This window comes from Mirounga leonina, unplaced genomic scaffold (assembly GCF_011800145.1).
Source record: "Mirounga leonina isolate KUSES-001 unplaced genomic scaffold, KU_Mleo_1.0 Mir_94, whole genome shotgun sequence".
NCBI classification, from domain to species: Eukaryota; Metazoa; Chordata; class Mammalia; order Carnivora; family Phocidae; genus Mirounga; species Mirounga leonina.
Window position 1 is genome coordinate 34,414,044 of NW_023270855.1, and position 15,459 is coordinate 34,429,502.

Genomic DNA, 15,459 nt, shown 5'->3' on the forward strand with positions numbered 1-15,459 from the left:
TTCCTTTTCCTTTTCCTTTTCCTTTTCCTTTTCCTTTTCCTTTTCCTTCCCTTCCTTTCCCTTCCCTTCCCTTCTCTTCTCTTCTCTTCTCTTCTCTTTTCTTACTTTTTTTTTAAACTTTATTTTCTGTGCAGCAAAGTTATTTTATAACAGTTGGTCTCATTTTCTTAATTAAAATAGGATTCCATAGGGAGAAGACTAGGTGCATTTTACAACATCTCAATGCCTGACACATAACCAATTAGAGGATTCAGATATGTTTATGAAAAGCTTGCCTTCGTTAGGACTAGTGTCATTTAAGATTAATTTTTCCCGTCAGAATCAATGTGTCTATTTGGGGGTGAGGCAGAGGTGGGAGATGCCGTTATCACCACTTCGGTGCCCTGTGATTTTGACGCTGCCTTTGCTTTTCTTTGGATTGGATTGGACATTGGATGGACATTTGCCAGAGGGCTCTCCCTGGGTGAGCAGCATGGCATCCTGGACTGGCTGTTTGGCCTCATTGTGTTAGCATCACGTGTAAGCCCTGCTTCAAAGCCCTGTTGGCTTTGGTGCTATTACTTAGTAGATGTCTGTCTCCGTGCCATTTTTAGACTCCATCAGAGCATTTGCTAGCAAAGGTTACAACAATCCCAAGACAGTTACCAGCATCACTCCAGAGTTCTCTTGGGCCTCAAGCCCTGTACAGTGGATAAGGGGCTGGCTTTATTTCTGTTCACGGCTAAACCAGAGCCTCCCTGTGGTAGCAGCCTGAACACAGTCCTGCTGCCCTTGGCTGCTGGCCTTGAAACTCCTCTGTCATGCTTGACAAGCTTCAAGCGTCTGGGTGACTTAACACTGTTTCCATTTATCTGGCGTAAAATGAACTGCATTCATATTTTTATGTTGTACAATTTAAATTTTCATAAGATGTAACTACACTATACCGAATTGCTGAGTTGATGTATTTTATACTTTTCCCAACACTACCCAGCACCGTGTATTTGTATTTTATTGAACTATTGGATGAGGACAATGCCAAACTGTACTAAAAGTAAAAAATATGTGTCTTTCTTCATAGCCTGTGACCTGTTGCTACAGCCGGACAACCTGGCCTGTAAGCCCTGTAAGTATAGCTGTTCCCGTCCATCAGGTCTGGCCCGCATGGTGGGGTCAGGGTGGCCTCTGGGTGCTCATTCCGGGTCCTTCCTCCTCCCAGTCTGGAAGCCTCGGAACCTGAACATCACTCAGCACGGTTTGGACATGCAGGTGTCCTTTGATCACGCGCCACACACCTTTGGCTTCCGTTTCTTCTATCTTCACTATAAGCTCAAGCACGAAGGGCCTTTCAAGAGAAAGACCTGTAAACAGGTGAGCTGCTATGTGTACATTAAGGAATACTACATGTTTTTGTTTTGTTTTGTTTTTTTAAAGATTTTATTTTTTTGGGGTGCCTGGGTGGCTCGGTTGGTAAGCAACTGCCTTCAGCTCAGGTCATGATCCTGGAGTCCCTGGATCGAGTCCTGCATCAGGCTCCCCGCTCAGTGGGGAGTCTGCTTCTCCCTCTGACCCTCCCCCCTCTCATGCTCTCTCTCTGTGTCATTCTTCCTCTCAAATAAATAAAATCTTTTTTTAAAAAAAATAAAGATTTTATTTTTTTTTGAGAGAGCAGAGAGAGAGAGGGAGAAGCAGACTACCCACTGAGCAGAGAGCCCGATGAGGGCTCCATCCCAGGACCCCGAGATCATGACCCAAGCCGAAGGCAGACGCTTAACTGACTGAGCCACCCAGGCACCCCTACTAGATGTTTTAAAGTGACCCCTGGGCCCGGAATTTGGAGGTTCAACATGAACATGAGGCTTTATCTCAGCAGTTGGTAGATATTCCAAAATGTTGTGTCTCAGAGACAACTCTCACTCTCCAGTTATCTACACCCCAGCTATCCCAAGGGTGATGAAGCCTGGGAAAGGTATTACCAAGGAACCAAAAGAATTAAGTATTTCTAGTTCATTCCGCTCTATTTTAAACATTCATTGGGTGCTCACGGTGTGCCAGTCACCAAGTTTTATTCTCACTGAATCCTTACAACTCTATGCAACAGAGGCTGCTGTCACCCCACTTTACAGATGGGCGACCTGAGGCTCCATGAGGTCACCTGGCTTGCTCAAGGTCACACAGCTAGTCAGTGGAAAAACCACATCTAGGAGCTAAGCCACTAGGATTTCAGTGGCTTACTGATTGTACAGAGACCAAAGTTAAGTAGAAACTCAGCAACCAAGTTCTTAAACTGAGGGCGGTCAACAAGAGGGGGAATTGTGGAAGTGCACAGGGCTGCTAGCTAGATGGCCTCAGCAAGCACCAAGAGAGGTTTTTGGTCATGAGAGTAGAAGCTAGCATCTTCCTAGACATGCTTCTGTGTTGTTGAATTTTGCTTTCCTGTAGGCTCTCACCTCTGTCATTGACCTCAAGTCAAAATTACGGCACATAAAATATGCACAAACATGGGCAGGTAATTTCTTTCCTCACCCTTTCAATAAATAAAGGGTATTCTAAATAGTTTCTTTGTCTGCAAATGAAATAGTCCTGCTGAGGGTGCCACTAACTAAGTATAGACTATGACGGAGGTCCTGGGCTCTCCTGGGCCTTTTTATCAGAGTGAAGTTCAGATCATGTGTAGCAGATAAATATGGTTGCTTTCTGATCTAATTGATATATTCTGAACATGGTCAAGACTGGTGGCAAGTCTCCTTCAGCTTTGGGGGAAAAGAGAGGTCCAGATGACCCTTATCCAAGAAGTGAGTTTTAAAAGTGTTGTGTTGTTTCTTTGCAGGAGCAAAATACAGAGACAACCAGCTGCCTCCTTCAGAATGTTTCTCCTGGGGATTATATAATTGAGGTATGTATAACTCAGGAAAGCCCTATTATTAATTCTACAGAATGAATCTAGTTCATGAAGAATTTCAACTGTTTACAACACTAAAATTTCAAGCCATTGAGGGTGTGCACAGTTATATTTTTACGTGGTCCTTAACATGCTTTTTAAAAAGTTTATATGTAATTAGTCTTTGATTTTTCTCATTCAGTATTTCAAGTATTTCATATAAATATTTTTATGAAACCGTGTAGTCCACATAACCACGATTTAGAATTTCTATACAGTATTCCTTTGTAGGGGAGGAAGAAATTCCTTCTTTCCTCCCTGCGTTCTTCCAACTGGTTTAGGAATTAAATTGACGTGAGACAGATTAAGGGGTGAAAAAAACCAGAGTCTTACTGAATGTGCACAGAGGCCCAATAATGAAATTGAAACCCAAAGAAATGACAAAGGCAGGCACAGTTCTTATGCTTTTTGGACAAAGAGATAATAAATTTGTGAAGAATTGACAGGATAAAGAAAAATAGATGTTTGGGAGCTTTAATTAGTAAGGAATTCTAAGTGGAATTTAGGCTGAGGTAATAAATTAGAAAAAGTAACAAGGTTATTGTTCTACAGTTTTCTCGACTTTAAAGTCCCTATCTCAGACAATAAGGATGTCATTTTTACTTCTCAGAACAGTGAGGGTATTTGTCATATGGGAGATCTATTTCCTGCTTTCAGGGGGACAGAGGGAGGGTCTGAGTATTCTTGCACTACTTCTTTCTCCAGTAGCTTCATTACAAAATATTTATCAGTAGGCCATTGTGGTACCTACTGGGGCAACCTGCCCTGGGCTCCTACACCGTCATACTACAAAAATATGTTTTAAAAAAATTTAGATTTATAAATTTTTATTTTTATTTTTTAAAAGACATTTATTTGTCAGAGAGAGAGAGAGAGAGGCATTCAGAGGGAGATGCAGGCTCCCCACTGAGCAAGGAGCCCAATGTGGGACTCGATCCCAGGACCCTGGGATCATGACCTGAGCCGAAGGCAGACACTTAACCACTGAGCCACCCAGGTGTCCCTAAAAACTTTTAGTAAAACAGAAAGGAAAAGTTCTGCCCATTATATCTGCCTGTACTTCTCTAGGTTTCTGCTGACATTTTCTTTATCAGTACACATGAAGTTCTAAATACCACTGAAAAAAGCAAGCAAATGATAATATTTTTCTTCTTTTAGTTTAGATTCCTTTTCCAGTATCAAACATACTACAAAAATAGGGATAAAAGAAAAATCGAAAAGGAAATGAAAAATTTTGTCCAAAGCCCTGCTATTCAGAGACAGTCAACATGTCTTAACATTTTGGGAGAAACACTGGTTGTACGACTTGATAGCAGTATGTGGTTTTGAATGGACACACCCTCTGAAAGCATTAATGGTGGCCCAGTAAAATTAGTGGTAGGATGCCATTATAACGGAAGAGTGTTAGAATGTGGAACTCACCAGCTGAATTCATCAGTGAATGAACAACGTTTGATTCATGGAAGGTGATGAGGTTGAGGGGTTTGAGTGGTAAAGCAGAGATTTATCTGATTTAATGTCAGGTCTCAGCTCATAAATGATCATAGGCAGCAGCTCTCCTTCCTCCTTCCCCCCACTGTCCACAGGTGGAAAAATGAATTGAGATGTTATCACTTAAAAAAAATAATGATACAGCATCCTCTGTTTTGCAGCTGGTGGATGACACTAATACAACAAGAAAAGTGATGCATTATGTCTTAAAGCCAGGTATGTTTTTTTTTCTGTGTGAAATGTTGGCTCTGGACTACGGCAGACCACGCTACTTGATACTTTCTGTACTTCATGGTTTACAAAATCAAAACACAGCATTTGAGTTCCTCTCTTTTAAAAGATGTTCCATCAGGGGCACCTGGGTGGCTTAGTCGGTTGAGCGTCTGACTCTTGACTTTGGCTCCGGTCATGATCCCAGGGTTGTGAGATTGAGCCCTGTGTCAGGTTCCATGTTGAGCACAAGGAGTCTGCTTAAGATTCTCTCTCTCCCTCTGCGCCCCGCCCCCCGCCTCACTCTTCTAAAAAAATAATATTTCATCAAAGCCGACTTTCCTTCCATCCTAACGTCGATGCCTAGAAGACAGAGGCCACTGTGGTTGGTGTGTGTCTGTGTGTAGCTGGGACCAAATAGTCACTTGTCCTTGGAAGAAAAGTGGTGGGAGGCAAGTTTTCCTAGGGCAAAATTCTCACTCACAAGTATTTACTGTCCCAGCAACTCTAATTGTTGAATAGTATTCTACAACCCTTTAAAAAGAGTCCTTTTATAATCACCAGACCAGTACTAACTAGAGAAATGTGGTCAGGGCTCCCAGAACCTGTTACACAGCTTATGTTTAAAAAGAGGAAAAGAGGGGCACCTGGCTGGCTCAGTTGGTAGAGTGTGGGACTCTTGACCTTGGAGTTGTGAGTTCAAGCCCCACATTGGGTGTAGAGATTACTTAAAAATAAAAAATCTTTAAAAACAAAAAAAAGGGGGGGGCAGAAAAAGAATTCTCCTTGAACTTGAGCTGCTTGTTTCAAGCCTTGTCTTTGACATTTCCCAGCGCATTCCCCGTGGGCGGGGCCCATCAGGGCTGTCGCCATCACTGTGCCACTGGTTGTCATCTCGGCATTTGCGACCCTCTTCACCGTGATGTGCCGCAAGAAACAACAAGGTATCTCTTTGTGTTGTGTTTTCCCCCCAGGTTGGCAAGACATCGGCCAACAGAGGGAGCCTGGGAGTCCTTGGGCCCTTGGTACCACTGCCCCACCCCGGCCCCCAACCAAATGGGCATCGGGGAGGCCACATAGGTCCTGTAATTCCTACCATTAAGATACTTGACTTTTAGCCTCAGGAGCCGTGAACATGAAGCCATAATTCTGTTCCCAAACTCAGGGTAGTAAATTCAAGAACATAAATGAAGTCTAAAAGTATGAGTAAGGGTAGAGGCAGGGCTTGATGACTTATAAAAGGCAGGTGTTGGGAGGGAACTTTTTGGGGACCTTGGAAATGTTTTTCTATCTTGATCTGAGTGATGGTTACACAGGTATATACTTAGATAAAAGCTTACTGAGATTGTTCTTAAGATTTATGCGTTTTACCTTTGTAAGTTATACCTCAATAAAAGGGTTTTCTTTTGGTTTTTGTCTTTTTTTTTTTTAAAGGTCAGCTCTGTTAGTGCTTAATTGGTCTGGTAGGTACACTTGGTTGCAAGACCTGCTTCTGGGTGCTCTCTGCTGACCAGAGTGGCAGTTTTCTCGGCTTACCCGAGGTATTTGTTGCTTCACTGGAGAAATCAGCTGTCCTGTTTCCAGTGGGGACCCCAGGGGCTGGGGACTGGGAGTATCAACTGTTGTTTCTTGAAGATGGCATTAGGTCCCGAGTCTTAAGGCACAGGACAAAGCATTGCTCGTAGGCATCAACCCTATCTTCTTTTCCAATTTAGAAAATATATATTCACATTTAGATGAAGAGAGTTCTGAGTCCTCCTCGTACACCACGGCGCTCCCCAGGGAGAGGCTCCGGCCGAGGCCGAAGGTCTTCCTCTGCTATTCCAGCAAAGATGGCCAGAATCACATGAACGTTGTCCGGTGTTTTGCCTACTTCCTCCAGGACTTCTGTGGCTGTGAGGTGAGGAATCTGAAGTCTCTTCTCTCTCCCTGGGCAGGACATGTGCCCCCATGCTCTCAGCGCTCTCTCCCTCCCTCTAGACCTCCCTCCCTCTAGACCTCCCTCCCTCTAGACCTCCCCCAGTGCCTAGCTCCCTTCCAAATTGGGGTCAGCCTCACACTCCTCCTTCAGTCTGTCCTGCCCATCACCAGCGCTAAATGTTTCCTAACCCTTAGTCCTAACCCTGACACTCAGACTCCTGTTCAAAAGCCTTTCGTGGCACCTACCTGGCAGGAAGTTTGATAAACATCAAGAAGACTGTGCAGTTGCATGGAGGGGAATGGCATGTATCCTGGGAACATGCAACAGGAGCGGGGGAAGTTGGTCACTCAAGACATCTTGGTGAGCCTTGCCAGGTCAAAGAGAGGATGGAAGATCAAGCAGTGGGTTTCCACAATGCTTTGGAGGAGTTTTGCTAAGAAGGGAGAACAATAATGTGTCAAGGACTCAAATGGTCAGCTCCGGTTTCTTGTCTGTTCTCCTGAGTTAAGCTATGAATATGTAGCTTTTCTAAAATGTCATAGTGCTAATTTTAGAGGGAAGTTTGAAGCTCTCATGGAAGGCGCACTGTGTTTCTTACCAATGCAAGAACTGTACAATAACCGTGTTATGAAAGTTACTTGTGCTTTGATGCTGCTGCCGGTAGGTTTCTTAGTCTTTCCACGGGGCAAGGCTTCCCCCTAGTGTCCATAACACCTAATTACAAGGCTGACACCTGAAGCTGGGGTGATGGGCAGATCCAAATGGGTACTGAAAAACCAACTGCAACCTCTCGCTGGTGCCACAGTCTTCAGACGACCCATGTGCTCTGCTTTGTAACTAACTAGCCTCAGGGGGAAAATGTCTTCCAATTATGAGTGTAGTACTTTAGGAATTTTCGAAACTGAAAAAGATGACTCCAAAAATGGCCTGTAATCTCACCCTGGAGAAAGAGGAACCACAGTTAATATTTGGTGTATTTCCTTCCCAGTTTTTTTCTACATAGATGAACTCATGCATTCAGTTTTGCATTTGGGGTGGATTAGGATGTTTTTTCTGTCCTTTCATTTAATAACTTTTTATACTATTGAAAGTTCTATGTAAACTGCAATTTTATTATTTTTTAAAGTTTATATTTAAAACCTGTCAGTTAACATACAGTGTAATATTAGTTTCAGGTGTACAATATAGTGATTTAGCACTTCCATACAACACCCAATGCTCATCACGAGTGCACTCCTTAATCCCCATCCCCATCCCCTATTTCACCCCTTCCCTGCATCCACCTTCCCTCTGGTAGCCATCAGTTTGTTCTCTAGAGTTAAGAATCTGTTTCTTGTTTTGCCTCTCCCTTTTTTCCCCTTAGGATCATTTTTGTTTCTTAAATTCCAAATGGGAGTGAAATCATACGGTGTTTGTCTTTCTCTGACTGACTTATTTTGCTTAGCATAATACTCTCTAGCTCCATCCATGTCATTGCAAGTAGCAAAATTTCATTCTTTTTTATAGCTGAGTAATATTCCATTGTATCTACATACACACTACATCTTTATCCATTCATCAGTTGATGGACACGTGGGCTCTTCCCATAATTTGGCTATTGTTGATAATGCTGCTATAAACATCAGCCTTTAAATTAGTATTTTTGTATTCTTTGCGTAAATCCCTAGTAGTTCAATTGCTGGATTGTAGGGTAGTTCTGTTTTTAACTTTTTGAGGAACCTCCTTACTGTTTTCCAGAGTGGCTGCACCATGCAATTTTAAATAACCACATGATCCATAATATCAATTCATTCTGAGTTATTTCATATTGCTTAACATCTCAGTAGTTCAATTTTGCCTCATTTCTGATGATTTTCCAGAGCTAGAAGCCTGGAAATGGAATTGCTGGGTCAAAGATGGGAACATTTTAGAAATGCTTGGGTTATACTCTCCGTTAGCCTTTAGAATGTATAATACTAGTGATAATTAAGGGAGTATAAGACAATTCAGGATTCTTTTCAGCAAGTGGGTGGATCTTGGGGACCTTCTTCTTTAGAGCCAAAGAGGAAGAGAGAGTTATTTCAGAATCCCCTTTCCCGTAAGAGACTGTGGCTCCCATTCAGGCATAGCCACTGAGAATTCATTTCTGAACTACAGAAGGAAAGAGGCTGATAAAACTGCGAAGAGACGTTTTCAGCAGAATCAGATGAAAATGATCTGAGAAGGTGAAGCCCTCTGAGGGGCACATGCGTGCCTGGTTTTCTTTCCTTTGTTGGTGCCCCTCCCCCCAGCTCCCGGAACCTCCTTGGGGTTAAAGGTCTAATATGGATATGACCCCCAAAGACTGCTATGAAGTCACGGTGGGAGGTGCCAGTCACTCACCGGTGAGCTAACCAGAGTGGCTGTGGTACTGCAGTCCACCACCCTCCTCTCTGGCCATTGACAGACTGGTAAACAGCATAGTTGACCCTGGGGCTGTGAGAGTGGCCAAGGAGGTCTTCTTTGTCCATCACGCTGTCTGGATGTGAGTCAGCCAGCATCATGGGCAACTCTGACATCCAGACCTCAGCCCCATTTTCTGCCTGTTTTGGGGTCCCTCACCCAGACCCATCCATCGTCACCTTCCAGCTTTGTCTTCAGGATCTGCTGCACTCATCGCCATAGACCAACCCCAGGGTGCCCATTCAAGGGGCTCACTAGCACACTCTAAGTCCCTTGAGGGCCTCACTTGGGATATGGGACTTTGGCAGGTTGCTAGAAGCTCTGTGCATCCGTCTTTTCCCTCATACGGTGAGAGCAGGAATGGCCCCCACATTAGGCTGAAACAAGGGCACAATGCAGAGGGCCTGGCATGTGACTATCACCCACAAAATGTTAGCTGGTCCCAGATCCCAGCATCCCAGAACCTGCACGCAGCAATGCTGATAATACTTAAAGGACAAATGATGGGACCTTCTTGTAACCCTCTTGTTTTTGTTACCCGACTCCCCAGGCTGTATAGGTGAGTGAGGTCTGTGTTCTCTTTCCAGGTGGCTCTGGACCTGTGGGAGGACTTCAGCCTCTGCAGAGAAGGGCAGAGAGAATGGGTCATCCAGAAGATCCACGAGTCCCAATTCATCATCGTGGTGTGTTCCAAAGGCATGAAGTACTTTGTGGACAAGAAGAGCTACAAGCACAAGGGCAGTGGCCGGGGCTCGGGGAAGGGGGAGCTCTTCCTGGTGGCCATGTCGGCCATCGCTGAAAAGCTCCGCCAGGCCAAGCAGAGCTCCTCAGCCCAGCTCAGCAAGTTCATCGCCGTTTACTTCGATTATTCCTGTGAGGGTGATGTTCCCGGCATCCTGGACCTGAGCACCAAGTACAAGCTCATGGACAACCTTCCCCAGCTCTGTTCCCACCTGCACTCCCGAGACCACGGCCTCCCGGAGCCGGGGCAGTACCCCGGACAGGTGAGCAGAAGGAACTACTTTCGCAGCAAGTCCGGCCGGTCCCTTTATGTTGCCATATGCAACATGCACCAGTTTATCGATGAGGAGCCCGACTGGTTTGAGAAGCAGTTCGTCCCCCTCCGTCCTCCCCCCCTCCACTCCCGGGAGCCAGTGTTGGAGAAGTTTGACTCGGGCTTGGTGTTAAATGATGTCATGTGCAAACCAGGGCCCGACGGCGATTTCTGCCTCAAGGCTGAGGCCGCGGTCCCCGGGGTGCTGGCCGACTCGCCCTTGGAGGGCCCACACTTGGGCCTGGACCAAGACGTGGAGGCGGGGCCCGGGCCGGGGGGCGGCTCAGTCCTGCGGCCACTGCTGCACCCCGGGAAAGCCGCCAGCCCCTCAGACATGCCTCGAGACTCGGGCATCTACGACTCGTCCGTGCCCTCCTCGGAGCTGTCCCTGCCCCTAATGGAAGGACTCTCGGCAGATCAGACAGAAACATCTTCGCTGACAGAGAGCGTGTCGTCCTCCTCTGGCCTGGGTAAGGCGCGTGGTTGCTGAGAGTGCCTTTGGGTTGGGTTCCAGATACAGGCCACAGCCTTTGTCCCTAATTCCCAAATCCATGCAAGTGTTTTTCTAATTTGGGTGCGGACTCATTGGCAATGAAGCTTATGGGAAGTACCACGACTCCATTGATAGTATCGATTTATTCTAGGCAATGGGGATGTTCACGTGTGTGAGCTGTAGGAATACTGAGGCTAAGTTAGGGTGAGCTGCCCGGCCCCTGAACTCCACAGGCCTCTGGCTACCAAGACAGAGCTTGCCCCAAAGGTATTGGATGAGCGTCTGTGGACCTGTATCTTTGTTGGGATTTGTAGTGTTTGCCACCCCGTACCAATGCCACATCTTTTAACGATCCTGGGGTTGATGGGCACAGTGTTCTCTCCATCACAGTTCACTCCGCACAAGGCCAGGTGAGAGGGCCCTGGAGGAGAGCCCGGCCTCCCCAGGGAGCACCAGCAGGATGCCATCTGGAGCTGTTCCTTACAGTGCCTGTGGCTAGCTGGAGTCATGCATGCAAAGCCTTGACCTTCAACTAAGGGAACCTGTCAGCAGGGTGAGACTGCCCTGTCTTGAGTTGGTTGGGGGGCTTGCCTCACTCATAAAGCCCATGGTCCAAACCCAGATTCAGCCACATTCTGGCCTGAGCCCTCGGCCAGGTGAAGTACAGTGACGTGTGGCTTTGCCCTGTCTTCTTTCCTTAGGTGAGGAGGATCCTCCTGCCTTCCCTTCCAAGCTCCTCGCCTCTGGGGCGTGCAAAGCAGAACCTGGTTGCTGCAGCTACCCTGGTGAACTCCACGTGGTCGCCCCTTTGTAACAAAATGGAAGAAGAATCTAAGCATTGCCACTTTAGCTGCTGCCTCTGTCTGGTCCCCCAGCTCTTCTCTCTGGTTGCGCAGTCCACTTGGAGCTGAGGTCTCCGACAAGGATATTTGGAGTGAAATTTGGGCCAGTACTTGCTCTCCTTGCCCCATCCCTCTACCTGCTATCTTGGCAAAGTCTCCAATTTTCTAAAATCATATGGATATCTCTGAAAGGCATATCCGTAAGGCCGGACAGCAGCTTGTCCCGTTAGGTCAGACCTTGGATCAGAGCCAGTTCTGGGAGGTAGGGAGGAAACATGCACAGAGAAACAGGAACATACCTGCACTGATCACTCAGATTTTATTTATCTCTGCAAACTTTGCCTGTTTGCTGTTGGCTACTTTGATGTGAAATGCTTTGTGGGAGAAGCACTTTTAGTACCATTCTAGCTACAGAAACCAAGTGCCAGTCTATCTGGAATCCATGTTGCTACGGATGATGTTCTTGTCTGGTTTTGGTGTAGAATTTACAGTGCTATGGATGTCAGAAAAGCTCCGAGTTAAAGGTCAAGAAGGGAACTGAGTATATGACCACCTTTCATAAAATGAGTCTTTACATATTAGGGGGTGCCGTGGCTGCCTGAGGTGGGGGCTGCGGGGTCAGGCTGACCATCTTGACAGTTTTTTCTGACATAGGTTGGTCATTGTGCAGAAAGCACCAAAACTCAGAGCACGGGACCGCCTCTCGGTCTGAGTAGGCATCATGTGGGGGCCAGATCTGCCTGCCAAGTTTCCCTGGGTTCCATTTACTGTGCAGTATCTCAGATGTTGCTGCCTGGAAGTTTATTTTTAAAAGACGAATACCCAACTGGGCTGTCTTACTGGAAGCTGGAGTTCATGCTTTAGTGGGCTTCTGATCTAAAGCTGTGTCCAGGATAGTAGGGACCAGGACCGACTGAAATATGGCCGTGTTTGCAGGTGGCAGCCGCTTACTTTGCTGAACTGCTTTCGACTAATGATAAGTCTCATTTTAAGAAGGTGAGAAGGAGGGAACTGTCACAAAGATGAGTGTGCTCTTCTAATAGCATCTGAAGAAGACAGGAGACCTGAAGTCATTGAATTCTTGAATCTTAAAGTACTCCCCGCCCCCACCCTACCCCCCAACAACCCAGCCTGTGAATCATGTTTCACTGTGTGTTTCTGTTGTACTCACCCAGTGAAAGATTTGTCTCTTGTGCTCTCTCCTACCAAAAATAGCTATTAAGAGCTTAGGGAGAAAGAATTTGCTTTAAGAAGGAAAAGTAAATGTTTTGTTTCTGTGAATGATTTTTCTACAGAATTTCTGTTTCCAAAAGGGAAAACAGTTGTTCAAATCCTGTTGGTCTGTTAGGTGTGTGGGTAATGATGCCTTGGTCTTCCCTGTGGAAACCCTTCTCCCCATGTCCTTGAGGGGTTGTGAGCATCCTTCTCTACCTTTTTCATGGGTGCTATTGGATTTGGGCACCCTGCTTTTACTCAGCACTCACACAGGGGACCCCGGGTTTTATTCCTTTAGCAGATAGGACCAATATCAAGGGAGATACTGAGGAACATCTCAAGGAGGGGTGGGAGGTGGAACGGGGCATGACTTTTCCATCTAAGCACATGCTTGGCAGGTGGGGAAGGGAAGATTTGCAGACTTGCTGGAAAGAAGAGATGTGTGTGTATTTTTGATGCAAATGCCACACTCCATGTTCTGGAAAGGCAGCTGACGGCTTCTTGGGAGAAGAACGTGCTTGTCTGTTCTCCGGCATCGAGTTTCCTGCAGCTGCTCTGAAGGGGAGACAAGTGAGCTGCAGAACTGTCTCCCCCATGAAACCAGGCATCTTGTTGGAGAAGAGATGTTCCATGTCACTGTGGAATCTGGGACACGTGCAGAGCTTCTGCCCCCACGTGACTGTCCTGCCATTCTGCCGTCAGGATAAGTTCTGCAATGGAGATTGGTCAGTCCAAACTTACTGACATGAAAATTCATTTGGAACATTATCGGAGAGATTGAGGCCAAGAAACGGTGCATGCTCCAAAGGAACCACTAGGAGCTACTTTTAGGATATTCAGCTTTGCACATAAAATGAGGCATCTGTGAGAAAGAGAGCCCCGGCATAGCATGGAGGACTGGGGGGTGGGGGGAGCATTGGCTGAGCTCCACGAGCGTGAGCAGAGAGCTTGCTAAATGAACTTACTTCTTATGAAAATGCAAGGGAAAAAATATGGTAGACCAAAAATCAGGTAAAGTTTTAGTTTGGATTTAGGGTTTGGATACCTGTTTTTAAGTACTAATGTTTCTTATGTTCAACACAATCAGATTCTAACATTCCAAGTAGCAAAACCATAGTATGAATGCCTAAGGCAGACTAAGTTGAGATGTCCCAACTTGGTGGTTTTGCCTTATTAGTTTCTCTTCTTCTTTTTAAACCCTCTCCATCTCGTGCTGGGAATGAGAACAGTTGCCTTGCAGATTAAGGCAAAACATCTGTTTTAAGCAGAGCTGCATTCTTTGACTGACATTGTCCCAGATAAGGGAAATGATAAGACAGAATTCAGATAAAAGTTCTGCCAAATCACAGGCTTTTAGAAATTGGGGCTACAAGAATTAGAATATAGGGATGGTCTCCATGAAAAGCCGTGATCCTGAGAACAAGAGGATTGTGTGACTAAGATAGCCGGTGTCCTCTGAGCAGGAGACCGGAGGTGGGTGCAAGGAACCAGGTAAGCAAGTCTTGAAAGGGAGTTGAAGGTAGGGAGCTAGTCATTCATCTTAACTCACCAGTACCCTACAGAAAGGACTTAGCATCGGACATAGCTTTGCAGAGGGGGAGGGATCAGGGAGCTGGAAGCCCAGGTAAGTAAAGGTGTGCTTTTCTACCAGAGGTTGGCTCCAGGCAACAAGAACCACCTGGACAGACCCAGCCCAGCCACACAATGGGGGCAGAATGTCCTCCAGAGGCCCAAATCCTGGGCCTTGAGGCACATTGGTCTCCAGAAAGAATCGGAAGTTATTGAGGTCCAGGCCCAGGGTTGGGTGACCAGCTAGGTAATAGCATTTTGAGCCAAAAATGAGATGGGGCCTTAAAGTCATGAGACAGGCTTTGGCTGACACATTAGTAATAACTGAAGACAGTCCCAGAGCACAAGTTCAAAAAATGTCTTTAGCAGCTATGACATCATTGGAATCACTGTGTAGTAATTTAAGTTCATTTATGTTTGTATATCAGAGTTCAGTCTTGCTACTTCATTGCTGCTAATGTCTTTTTCTTTCTTTCTTTCTTTTTTTTAAACCAACCCCTCATCTCAGGTTCCCTGACTTAAGCACAGATAAACAGGAAGACTGTCCTTCCAAAAATGTGGAGTTACATGATTTTCAGAGCTTGCCCTTTTTTCAGAATTGAGCAACTTTTAAAAGAAACAAAGGAAGAAAAAAGCTAAGAAATGATACACCCTCCTCTTAAAGAAAACCCCATGATCCCCAATAGCCTCAGCACTAATTTGGCTCTTTTAGGGGAGAATTATTCTTTGTGTCCTTATTGGAGAGAGGTGGACAATACCAATGTGAAGGTTATTAGCCTTTTCTGTTTTCTGTTGTTTGTGAAGACTGCTGTTCTTAGAGCAGATGTCTGTAGGGGGTACCAGTGCAACAGGCCAGGAGTAATGATAAATAAGGTGTGATAAATGGCAACCACCTGCCTTCTCAGTGTCAGAGAGACCATAGGGCCTGGTGGTGACTGTGGCAAACTGAAGTGCTTCCTGTCCCACCTGTAGGAAGGCAGCTCTTCCAGTCAGTTGTGGACATGTAGTGTTTACTGATTTTTCCATTTTTCAAGAGAAGCTGAGAATATGGATTTTTTTTTTAAGTAGGCTCCATGCCCAACGTGGAGCCCAGTGCGAGACTTGAACTCATGATTCCAAGATCAAGACCTGAGCTGATATCAAGAGTCGGACGCTTAACCCAACTGAGCCACCCAGGCACTCCGAGAATCTGAATTTTTATATGAAAAATTACAATTTTTTAAAGTATTGGCAATTAAATTTTTTTTTTTTTTTCAATTCAGGCTCAACAGAACACATGAGTGGGCCTGATTTGGCCCACTAGCTGCCAGTTTGCCACTTCTG

General features: G+C 45.7%; 1 protein-coding gene across 3 annotated transcripts in view; it reads left to right on the top strand.

The window, feature by feature from the left end:
* Nucleotides 1–15,128, top strand: part of IL17RD (interleukin 17 receptor D) — a 66,382-nt gene extending 51,254 nt beyond the window's left edge. For 2 of the 3 annotated variants that reach the window (XM_034996558.1, XM_034996561.1), the window contains exons 6-13: nucleotides 1,061–1,105; nucleotides 1,199–1,350; nucleotides 2,810–2,875; nucleotides 4,573–4,627; nucleotides 5,455–5,565; nucleotides 6,337–6,521; nucleotides 9,551–10,487; nucleotides 11,212–15,128. In XM_034996558.1, coding sequence (XP_034852449.1) covers nucleotides 1,061–1,105; nucleotides 1,199–1,350; nucleotides 2,810–2,875; nucleotides 4,573–4,627; nucleotides 5,455–5,565; nucleotides 6,337–6,521; nucleotides 9,551–10,487; nucleotides 11,212–11,324 — 1,664 coding nt within the window. In that variant the 3' untranslated portion in view covers nucleotides 11,325–15,128. The remainder of the gene's footprint in view (nucleotides 1–1,060; nucleotides 1,106–1,198; nucleotides 1,351–2,809; nucleotides 2,876–4,572; nucleotides 4,628–5,454; nucleotides 5,566–6,336; nucleotides 6,522–9,550; nucleotides 10,488–11,211) is intronic. The other variant, XM_034996560.1, reaches the window with a different exon arrangement.
* The last annotated feature ends 331 nt before the right edge of the window (nucleotides 15,129–15,459 follow it).